Raw genomic sequence first — 12469 nt, forward strand, 5'->3', positions numbered from 1 at the left:
ACCCTACCTATAATAGGTTATCCGTTTGGATCGTTACCTAATAAAAGAAAATTACTGAAAGAATCATGCTGACTACATGGACTTGAAATACATTTACATTATTCTTAACTAAAATTAATTAAAACATTTCAAATTAGTATATTTTCAGTATACTTTAAGTATGTCAAATAAAAACCAATATTATTAGCTTTAGAAGACATTTATTGCGGAGCCTGCAAAAAGGATCACCTGTACAAACTAACACGAGCGGTTGATCGTGCACACATCAATCCTTGAGACGTCCACGTCAACACTGACCGACGACGCTACAGATGTGGACTCCGCGTCTCAATTACTGCCCTTTCCTCTCCGCTCGTTGATCAATGAGCGTCGACTTTGACGGATGAACCCACCAAATATGCACACAATCACTCACTTGACTGATTTGATGGGCGGCTACCGTTGTTGTTATTCACCACACACTCGCACACTTACACACCAAGTGACTGCGCGAGGGAGAGAAAGTGGATGTGTGGTGTATCACGAGTTCCCCCGCTGGTCATTGCTTGAAACAACAACCGCAGAGGACTGAGCCGCCTTCTTACTTGGATGGAGCCCAGTTCAAAGGCTCTTTATAGGCATGACTGTCCGGAATTAACGCTGCAAGCTGGATGGGTTTGCATTACAATCGGCGTCTCTTTATGCGGACGCCTCCTGCTGTGTCTTACATGTTTGCTTCTCCCTTCTTATGTGTCTCGCTTGCCTCTTTCTTCAACACACTCCCAAATAAAAATCCTCCTCCTCTTCATCATCCTTCTCTCAGAAGCGCAGCGCTTTTTCTGCCAGCAGGCCCAAGGGAACAGCAGCGCTAATGTTTATCTTGAAAGAATAGGTGTGCAGTAAAGGAACACCCCACTCCAGTGAAACTGTGTGTGTGTTTGTTCATGGGGAAGACGTCTCACACAGGCACACGCATGCACATGCACGCGCACACGCCACTCACGCACTCACCTGTGCACGCTCGCCATCGTATTTGTACTCGCAGGTGAACGCCGCCTCGTCAAAGCGTTTCATCACCTCCCCAACTCCCTTAGTTGGGTGCGCCAGCATGGGCCTCAGGGGTACACCTGCCACATGGGGTGGGGTAGTGTGGCAAGGGTAAAAGGCATGGGAGGAGGGGAGAAGGACAGGAAAGAGACCATATTCACTTTAACTCATTAGCAGCTGCCATTGGCGGCGACTGGGAGGGTTGACAGTGAATGTAAAACAGTAAAGCGGGCCCTTCAAAATAAATGGCTTCCATAAGATCAATGACTCACACTTACAGCTGCCTACAGGGCCTTTTACATCGTTGTTTCTTATCAGGCTGTGTAATCAGGAATAATTGCTTATCATTATTAGCTGGCCTCCAGGAAACTGATCAATAAACACTCGTGTTATCTTAGCAGGCTCCCGATTGGCCGCTTACCTGGAGTGAGCTTGCAGTGGTTGGGCAGCTGGTCGATGCCTTCTTTGAGAAGGACGGGGATGAGGATGTCGTAGTTGGGCATCTCGCTGGAAACAGGGAACAAAGCGAGGACAAAATTAAAATAGAGCGAGTAAATAGTTGTTTTATTTATTCTATTTATCATAAATGTCATCCAAGGTATCACACAATTTTTTTCATTCAAAAAAAAAAAAAAAAAAAAAAAAAAAAAAAAAAAAAAAAAAAAACAACAACAACAACAACAAACAAAGGCAAAATACGAACGATGTTTGCCTTGTTAACATTAACAGGACATGATCATCTGTTCTTACCAGTAAGTCTGCTTAAGAATGAGGCTCTTCTCTTCTATCCAAGCACGCCGGCTCTCGGCGGACATTCCTTTTCCGGCGTCTATTATGGCAGGGGAGGCACCTGGAACAAAAGGCATCACCAAGCGTCCATTTTGTGTGTCCAACAGGCTCGTTAAGTGTCGACACGGTCTGCAGACTGTATGACGCACCAGAGTCGCATCAGCGCTCTTTTTATGGTTGACCCCCGCGATTGTTTACAAGAATTGCGGGGTCCATTTGTGATGTAACGAGCCACCTCGCAGCACCACACTGGGATTACATTAGCCGCCGTGTACCGCTAACAAGCAAATGTTTTGGGACGCCTATGAGTCACAAGTCATTTGAATAAGCAATATGTTTTTCAATGCAAAAAATATATATTTATGTTAGATAATTTATGAGTAACATGAAAATGTTTTTTTGTATATTTATCACACACACACACACACTCACAAGGTTTCAGTTCATCAATCCCTTTTAACATCATTCTGAGACAACCCGAGGAAATATAAAATGCCGTTTCTAAATAAAGATATAACATAAAAAAGCCCAAATTAATCAAAACCTATCTGGCTCTATGTTAAAAAGTAACTGCCCCTTGAAAATAATACTGCCAACTGTGGAAGGTAGGCAATGTATTGTTTTTTTAAAGTATCATATCTTATTGAACATTTTTAGGTAATTTTAGTTGGTCGACCACTCCTGGGAAGGTATCCCAATGTTTCCAGTTTCCATCATTTGTGCAAAATGGCTCTGACTGGAGCACCAAAGTATTGGAAATGGCTTTTTAAGCTTTTTTTCCCCCCCCTCGTTTCTTCTTGAATTTCTTTGGATCATGGCATGATGTGTTTGTTCACACATGATTTCTTGATTAAACAAATTTGGTGACAATCAGATTTGAGTGTGGCCAATGAAAGTCAACGCAGCTTTTCCAAAACTCCAGTTAGCAACAGTTACTTTGTGATTTAACAAGTGGGGGCAATTACTTTTTCCACATAGGGCCAGATAAGTCTTTAATTTTGTCCCCCTTCGGTTGTAAATAAAATTAGCATTCAGAAACAGCATTTTGTATTTCATTGGATTGTCTCTGTATGATATTAAAATCAGTTTAATGAAGCTTTTGTGTGTGATTAATATGCCAAAAAAACAGTAATTAAGAAGGAGAGATCTATTTCCACAGCACTATACACTATATATATTTATTTACAGTAAATACATAGGGTGGTGCAAAAAATAGGGATGCAACGATAGTTAAGTCACGGTTCGGTACGATTTTCGATATGAAGGACATGATTTTCAATTCAATTCAATACATTTAATGCTTCGAAACAAAAAAGTTTTTTTTTTTTAAATGTTTGTTTAATGTTTTTATTTTGCTAACAAGCAAAAATACCAATGCCATTATATAAACATGCAATATGGTGCATTATATTTTTGTGCTTACTTCTTAATGATCAGAAGAAATTTAGTATAAAAGTGCTGAGAGCAATCTTTAATGTTTGTAAAGTGAGGCGGGGCACACTGTTGATTGGTACTGCTTTCTTAGCAGGTATGTTTACTACATGATAAAAACATCCTATTTGTGGTCCATCTGTGTTACGTACTGAATTAACAATATTTGCAGCATTATCTATAGTAACTGGTATGGATCGATTTGGCCTGCTTAGCTTCCATTCAGTCACGGCTTTTTTTAAATTCATCAATGTAGTATATGTACTACACGTCCCATGATCACTCAAGGCTCACGCAGCCAATGGCATGGGATCTAACGTAGCACATCTAGGTTGCTATTTGCCGATATCTACTGTGTGTGCGCGAGTGTTGTCAGCTATTAAAAAACAAACGCCACAGTAGTCAAGTCTGCTCATTACTGCACAACACCAGCGTTTGACAATCGATTTTCATAAACAGGACGAGTTTGAATTCGAGCGCTCTTAATTTGCCACTCATTGTTCATCATGTAACCGTGAGTTAGGTCTCTTTCGCCCACGGTCTAAACCTGTCTGTTGTCAAAGCAAGGTTATTCGTAGCAGCAAAGTCGGCAACAATATAGTGACGATATTTGTTGTACGTATCCGAGAAGATAGTCTTTGTTTAATTTGTACGAGTAGGATAGCATATCAGCTCACCCAAAATGTTGCCAAACAACAGATTTGTACGATAATGAAGCCAGCAAGCCGCCTCCTTAAATTTCTGTCTTTCCTCACGAGCAAGGATCCGCGTGTGCCACAGCTCCCACCTTTCATGCATTTTGGGGGAGGAGTGGAGGAGGGGGATGCTGGCGGCAGAGTTGTTTTTTTCAAGGCAAAGATGCGCCGGACATTTTAGCGAGAGAGACGACAAAAATAAATTTGGAAAATAAATTTTGGGAGCTTTTAATTTGGATCGAAAGATTTTGCGTATTGAATCGAAGAGGGCGTATCGAATAGTTCAACATAAAACAGAGTATTGTTGCATCCTTAGCAAAAAGTTCGATTTTTTGGCAGATCACATTCTTACTCTGGCCCTGAAGTAAAAAACACAACGGCAAATCAAAAAACAAAACCGCGAATTCAAAAACAACAGCGAATTCAAAAACACAACGGCAAATCAAAAAACACAAAAGCAGATCGTAAAAAACATCGACAAATCAGAAAACACAATGGCAATTGAAAAAACTAAATAACATTAAGGAACCGCAAAATGTAGGTATGAGTCAAAAAGTATACTCATCGCTGATTGGACGAATTTACCGTTAAGGGTAAGTACAGATGAACGAGCTGTGATGAACTGATGGTGCAGTCACACATTGATCTTGGACACTTCAAACGTACGTGAGAAAAATATGCTTCGATACGATGCCCATTGGTAGGTCTCCAGTTGCGGATAACACAGAGATGGGCATGACAGAGCTCGCCTGGCGCATCAATTCTCTGTTTAGCCAGCAGCAAGGCTGGCCGCTCACAGCTTAATGCCGAGCAAACTGGAGTACATAAAAAATGCAGAGGGGAAAATTAAACTGTGATAAACACATGCCCCTGGTTGTGGTTTCCCCTTCCAGAAAATATAATTCATGACACACTATGTTTCTATTGTTATTTTCCAAGCGGTGAGCGCGCAACTGAGAAACGATTTTAACACCCCAAGTAAGATGTTAGGTTTTCGTTGTTGTTTTCTAAAAAAAAATATTTAAATCACAACTACTCGAACTGCTGGAAAATGTTGTGTATTTGAACACCCTGCGATTTTGCAAGTTCTCCCACTTAGAAATGATGGGCGGGTTTGAAATTTTTGTGGTAGTTGCTTGTCCACTGTGAGAGAATCTAAAAAAAAAAAAATACAGAAATCTCAGTGTATGATTTTGAGGGTAGGAACGACTGGTAAATCGAGAGCTTCGCCTTTCGGCTCAGCTCATTTTTCACCACTACAGACCAGTGCAGATCCATCTGTCGATCTCCCGCCCCCTCCTAACCTCACTCGTGAACAAGACCCCAAGATACTTGAACTCCTCTACTTGGGGCAGGATCTCATCCTGGACTCTGGCCACACGCCACACTTTTCCAAATGAGGACATTCGTCTGAGATTTGGAGGTGTTGATCTTCATCCCAACGGCTTCACACTCAGCTGCGAACCGTTCCAGTAAGAGTTGGAGGTCGCGGCTTGATGAAGCCAACAGCACCACATCATCTGCAAAAAGCAGAGATTTAATTCTGAGGCCACCAAACCGGACCCCCTCAACGCTTCGGCTGCGCCTAAAAATTTGTCCATAAAAGTTATGAACAGAATCGGTGACACAGGGCAGCCTTGGCGGAGTCCAACCCTCACTGGGAACGAATTTGACTTACTGCTGGCAATGCGGACCAAACTCTGACACCGGTTGTACAGGGACCGAACAGCCCTTATAAAGGGCCTCGGTACCCCGTACTCCTGCAGTACCCCCCACAGGACTCCATGAGGCACAAGTTCGGACGCCTTCTCCAAATCTACCAAACACATGTAGACCAGCTGGGCGAACCCCATGCACCCTCAAGGACCCTGCAGAGGGTGTAGAGCTGGTCCACTGTTCCACGGCCAGGATGAAAACCACACAGCTCCTCCTGAACCTGAGATTCGACTTCCCAACGGACCCTTCTCTCCAGCACGCCTGAAAAGATTTTACTGGGGAGGCTGAGGAGTGTGATCCCTCTATAATTGGAATACACCCTCCGGCACCCCTTCTTATAAAAGGGGACCACCACCACGGTCTGCCAATCCAGATGCACTGTCTCCGATGTCAACACGATGTTGTAGGGGAATGTCAGCCACAACAACCCCACAACATCCAGAGCCTTTAGGAACTCAGGGTGGATCTCATCAGACCCCGGGGCTTTGCCATCGAGAAGCTTTCCAACCACCTCAGTGACTTCGACCCCAGAAATAGAGGAGCCCAGCTCGGAGTACCCAGACTCTGCTTCCTTAAAGGAAAGCGTGTTGGTGGAATTGTGGAGGTCTTCGAAGTATTCTCCCCACCGACTCACGACGTCCCGAGTTGAGATCAGCAGTACCCAATCTCCGCAATAAACAGTGTTAATGGTGCACTGCTTTCCTCTTCTTAGACGCCGGATGGTGGACCAGAATTTCCTTGAAGCCATCCGAAGGTCGTTTTCCATGGCCTCGCCAAACTCCTCCCATGTCCGAGTTTTTGCCTCGGCGACTGCCAAAGCTGAAGTCCGCTTGGCCAGCCGGTACCTGTTAGCTGTCCCACAGGCCAAAAAGGCCCGGTAGGCCTCATTCTTCAGCTTGACGGCATCCCTTACCACTGGTGTCCACCAGCGGGTTCGGGGATTTCCGCCACGACAGGCGCCAACCATCTTACGGCCACAGCTCCAATCGGCCGCCTCGACAACGGAGGTGCAGAACATCGCCCAATCGGACTCGATGACCCCCACACCTCCCCAGGGACAAGAGAGAAATTCTGCTGGAGGTGTGTGTTGATGCTCTTTCTGACAGGGGATTCTGCCAGACATTCCCAGCAGACCCTCACAATACGTTTGGGCCTGCCGGGTCTGGCCAGCATCTTCCCCCGCCATCGGAGCCAACACACCACCAGGTGGTGATCAGTTGACAGCTCCACCCCTCTCTTCACCCGAGTGTCCAAAACATGCGGCCGCAAGTCCGATGACACAACTACAAAGTCGATCATCGAACTGCAGCATAGGGTGTCTCTACACATATGGACACCCCTATGTTTGAACTTTGTGTTCGTTATGGACAATCCATCACAAGCGCAGAAGTCCAATAACAGAACACCGTTCAGGTTCTGATCGGGGGGGGGGGTCATTCCTCCCCAACACGCCTCTCCAGGACTCACTGTCATTGCCCACGTGTGCGTTGAAGTCCCCCAGCAGAATGAGGGAGGCCCCAGAGGAAGCGCTCTGCAGCATACCCTCCAAAGACTCCAAAAAGGGTGGGTACTCTGAGCTGCTGTTTGGTGCGTAAGCACAAACAACAGTCAGGACCCGTCCCCCCACCCGTAGGTGGAGGGAGGCTACCCTCTCGTCAACTGGGGTAAACCCCAAGGTACAGGCGCCAAACCAGGGGGCAATAAGTATGCCCACACCTGCTCGGCGCCTCTCTCCGTGGGCAACTCCAGAGTGGAAGAGGGTCCAACCCCTCTCGAGAGGATTGGTACCAGAACCCAAATTGTGTGTGGCGGAGAGTCCGACTATATCTAATTGGAACTTCTCTGCCTCACACACCAGCTTAGGCTCCTACCCTGCCAGAGAGGTGACATTCCACGTCCCAAGGGCTAGCTTCTATAGCCGGGGGTCGGACCGCCAAGGCCCCCGCCCAACTCCCTATGCACCCGACCCCTTTGGCCCCTCCCACAGGTGGTGAACTTACAGCAAGGGGAACCCAAGTTTCCTTTTCGGGCAGCGCCCGGCTGGGCCCCATTTTTAACAATTTATTTGTATAATAATGCCCGGTATAATAATAATATTATAAATAATAATAAATATTTGAACACCTGAGAAAATCAATGTCAATATTTGGTACAGTAGTCTTTGTTTACAGTTACAGAGGTCAGATATTTCCTGTATTGCACAGACTGCAGCAGGGATTTTGCACCACAGATCTTCTCTAGATCAATCAGGTTTCTGAATTGTCACTGAGAAACAGTTTTAGCTTCCTCCAAAGATGTTGTATTTGGTTTAGGTCTGGAGACTGGCTAGACCTCTCCAGAACCTTGATATGTTTTTTACAAAGCCACTCCTCGGTTAATCTGGCTGTCTGCTTCAGGCCATTGAAATGTTGGAAGACCCAGTCATGACCCATTTTCAATGATCTAACTCAGGGAAGGAGGGTTATTCACCAAAATCTCACAATACATGGCCCTGGTCATCCTCTCCTTCATACAGTGCAGTCATCCAGTCCCACATACAGACCAACACCTCCAAAGCATGCTGCTACCACCCCCCTGCTTCACAGTAGGGATGGTGTTCTTGGGATGGCACTCTTTATTCTTCTTCCTCCAAAAACTGAGTGGAATTAAAAAGTTCAATTTTGATCTCATATGACCACCTGATTTTCTCCCGTTACTCCTTTGGATCATCCAAATGGTCATTGGCAAACTTAAAACAGACCTGGTAATGTTCTGCTTTAAGCAGGGGTTCGAGGGATATTGACAGTCATGTTTAGCCTCTTCCATTTCCTAATAATTGCGCCTATGGTGGCTCTTATACTACCAAGCTGCTTGGCAATTGCCCTGTAACTCTTTCCAGCCTTTTAGAGGTCTACAATTCCGTCTCTTTGGGGTGTATGATGTGGACAGGCGTTTATATGCAGCTAGGCGCATCAAACAGGTTAAAAAGTCAGACTCAAAAAGTCTACCTCCACTCCACTTATTTAGAATAGGTGGAGCTGAGGTAGACTTTTTAAAAGCGACTAACAGGTCTTTGCGGCTTACAATTCTAGCTAATGGGCAGGTGTTCAAATACTTATTTGCAGCATTATAATACAAATAAATTGTTAAAAAACAATCATACACTGATTTCTGGATCTTCTAGTAGGGGCAGTTTACATGGCGACTCTGCGACACAAAGACACAATGACAGAGTTGCGGACTCGCCTCGCGTGCATATGGTGTCAGCGAAGACGGAAGGCGAGGACGCAAAATTCTGAATCCTGCCTCGAAAGTGGAAGAATTCGATTGCGGGGGAATGAGGGGGGCTTGCTCCGCATGCATATCAAAGGCTACTGCCGCGCCGGACCCGCGACGATAACGTCAGCACTCGTACACGTCACATTGGGCGTGTGCAGCGGTGCTGTTTAACATTAAAAATTGCAAATGGCGGAACGCCGGCTTTTATTTACTGTTTTAATAATATTTTTACATTTAAATATGTTTAATGTTTCCATTTTTGTGCCTTTTAGAGCAAAAGGAAAATGCCACTGCTTCGAATGGGCGGGCATGTTTTCTTCCGGGCTGAGGAGCCCCGCGGGGTCAAAGTGCATCATTCGCTGTCACCTTGTAAATCTGCACTGCCCCCTAGGGCCTGGCATGAATACTACATCGTTTTCATGCGGAATTGCGACGTTGTTCGAATGGAAATGAAACCATGTAGATGCACATTTGAAATTTTTCGTCTTCTCGGAGAGTCACCATGTAAACGGCCCCTCAGATTGTCTCTCACAGTGGAAAAGCACCTACTATGAAAATTTCAAACCCACCCATCGTTTACTTGCAAGTAAATACTTTACCTGGAGTACTTGCAAAAAATCTATTATATGCAAACTAGGGATGTTTTTGCACTTCCGATCCAATACCGATATTGTTTTTCACTTCCGATCCGATACCGGCCTATCTGAGCATGTGTTAAAGTTTGAAGTTATTTAGCCTCCTTACTTAGTTGTCAGACTCGTGTTGAAAAGGGTTTTAGTACTCTTGATAACAACTAGCCAGCCGAATTAGGTGAGTTTGAATAACACACAACGGTTGGTAACAAGAAACTGACCTGTCTATTCAGTGACAAACACAAAACATTATAAATAACAAACAGAAATGGCATAGTCAGTCAGTAAAATGTGCAAATAATATTGTAAACTGTCTTAAAAAAGCAAAACACACAAACAACCTCAGTGGAAAATCCTACAAAACCCCCAAGCTATTAGATGCTTTTAATGTTTCGTGCATTAGTTACAATAATTATATAAAAAGCCTCTCAGGTTTAAATAAACGACTATTTCAGTATCAAGTTAACATTTTAAAACAGTAAATAAAATACTCAAGTTCCCATTCTGTATCAGCAGCTTTAAACTACATTCAATTCATTTAATTTTGTGAATCAACTGTTAAAGTTGTTAAAATTGCTCCCGTTATTCCATAATTTTCCTTGTGTCTACTTTCGACATGTGAAAGTTTTAAAACAGTTTTGAAGATAGATTCAAGTCAAGATTTTGCCGATTTAGGAGTATTTTAGATAAAAAGTTAATTAGGTTCGCTTGGAAGGTTCACAACAGCCTTGGGAAGTCTCCTGCTTTAAGATGGCGGCTGTTTACTAAGGCATCTAGTTGTCCATACTTTATTGTTGCTACCGCCGTCGAGTCTGTCATTTTGCATCTAGTTCTATATACATATGATATCTATTATCTACAGTAAAACGATGTTGACGTAGTTTGTAGCGGCTGTCAGCAGCAGTCAGGTATTCTTGTGTTTTTTATCCAGCGGCATGAGTTGAGCTAAAGCCGTGAGTCGAGCATTGGCATTACCCGGGTCTATGACAAGCATGCTCTCATCATACTCTCGGGACGCACGATCCGTTTCTCATTGCATCCCGAAGACCGCGCTGTGTATTAGTTCTGCTTTACTTGACATATTTCAATAATCGGAATTTGGATGTTTGTGAATCATTCTCGAAGCTTCCATGGCCGAATCGCTCAAGGATGTAATGACGGCTGGGCATGTTGTACCGTGGTTCTAAGTGTTGGATGGTGCGTCTTTACTCACGAGAGATAATGGCTCGTCATCCAGAATGAATTCTTCGGCAATGACTTTTGTTATTCCCTGGGCTTTGGGACTGTCGAGTGCCGGTTTGTCACGCATAGCAAAAGTTTCTGCCAGTGTTACTTGCGTAGGACCTTTCTTTTTGTTTTCGGTTTTCTTAACATACTCCTCATATTGTTTGTGGTGGTATTTCGCTAAATGCTTGATTAGGTTGGTTGTTTTAAAACTTCTTACAGCTTTACCACCACGCTTGACTTTATTGTGGCATATGTTGCACTCTGCCTCTTTGTCTTTGTCGTCCTTTAAGGTGAAATGATCCCACACAGCTGACATTTTTACCGATAGTCTCTCGGTAAATTGTGAGACTGTAATGTAGTGTGTTGAAGGTGTGCCGTAAAATGCGGACCGGATTTTAGGGAAACCGAAGCAAAAACTGGAATGGATTATGTAACTCGGTGCGCTGGAAAACCCGGACCAGACTTTTTTAAAAAAACTGGATCGGAAGTCTGGATCGGGATTTTTCCGTGTCAGCCGATCCGATAGCGATGCGCATTTTTTTGCCCATATCAGCGTCCGATCCGATCCAAATATCGGATTGGGACATCTCTAATGCAAACATACATAAATATACATAGATACACATTGTAGGAGTCTCGTGGAATCACATTTTAAAATATGTTGGGTGTTTTGGCTCTATTGGTCAAGAAGGTTCCCGACCCCTGCACGAAGGCATATGAAATCTCATCAATGTAGCAATTCAGTGCAAATGAGGCGTGATCTGGTGGCCAAAATGTGCATTGCAGAAACAAATCTATTAATGGCAATAATGATGATAGACATTTAAAAAGTCGATAGAAAGACACTATTTTCGCGATATAGTATCATGTCGTACGGCAGTACTTAGCGCTGCTATTTTTGAGCCCTCAAATGCATTACTGTTCACTAAAGGCGTAGTTGGTAGGGAAGTAATTGGCGGCCATCTTGCGTCAGGGGACTTTTATGTTGAGCTCTTTTGTAAGATGAGTGATACTCTCCACTGAAATACTCATAACTCTGAATTCTTGTAGGATTTACAAACAATTTGGTTTATAACAAACCATATTGACATGGCTATGATTCAGACTGGATGTTGAAGAAACAATTATATCTATTTTTAAGTATGCAGGTAATTTCTGACATTTATGAAAAACCAACCCCTTTGAAAATTGAGCACATAATCATTTATATTTATCAAACAGCCAAGACAAAAAAATGGCCGACAAGTGGTGACGCTTGTCCCTTTGGCTACTGCGTACATCCGACATTGTGTTATATACAGTGGGGAGAACAAGTATTTGATACACTGCCAATGGGAAAACCCATTGGCAGTGTATATATGTATATATGAATATGTATATGAATATGTATATATGAAATCTATACGCGGGACAGCCTAAAACGCATGACATGGTTTAATGTCTAATGACAGTAATCAAACGGCAAATGAAGGTAAGTGGACATGTCAACTCATGTACACCAATATTTTGAATTTAAAAGACATTAATCGTTTTCCTTTCTTTGAATGAGAAAATGCTTAAGGGCCTTTAAATCAGTTGTCTTGACGATCTGTCCACTGTAATGACTGATGCACATCTCAGGACTCAGACAAAAGATCTCAAACTATTTGTCTTTTCAAGCTTTTGGCATTTTGATTTACTTGAATGTCGGTAAAC

General features: G+C 43.5%; 1 protein-coding gene across 2 annotated transcripts in view; it reads right to left on the bottom strand.

The window, feature by feature from the left end:
* The window catches only part of lig1 (ligase I, DNA, ATP-dependent), a 103007-nt gene that overhangs the window by 41775 nt on the left and 48763 nt on the right, over window positions 1-12469 (bottom strand). For both annotated transcript variants that reach the window (XM_057857282.1, XM_057857280.1), the window contains exons 14-16: window positions 1777-1876; window positions 1448-1533; window positions 991-1106 (exon numbers count right to left, since the gene is read on the bottom strand). In XM_057857282.1, the coding sequence (XP_057713265.1) occupies window positions 991-1106; window positions 1448-1533; window positions 1777-1876 (302 nt within the window). The remainder of the gene's footprint in view (window positions 1-990; window positions 1107-1447; window positions 1534-1776; window positions 1877-12469) is intronic.

Source organism: Corythoichthys intestinalis, chromosome 14 (genome assembly GCF_030265065.1).
Source record: "Corythoichthys intestinalis isolate RoL2023-P3 chromosome 14, ASM3026506v1, whole genome shotgun sequence".
NCBI lineage: Eukaryota > Metazoa > Chordata > Actinopteri > Syngnathiformes > Syngnathidae > Corythoichthys > Corythoichthys intestinalis.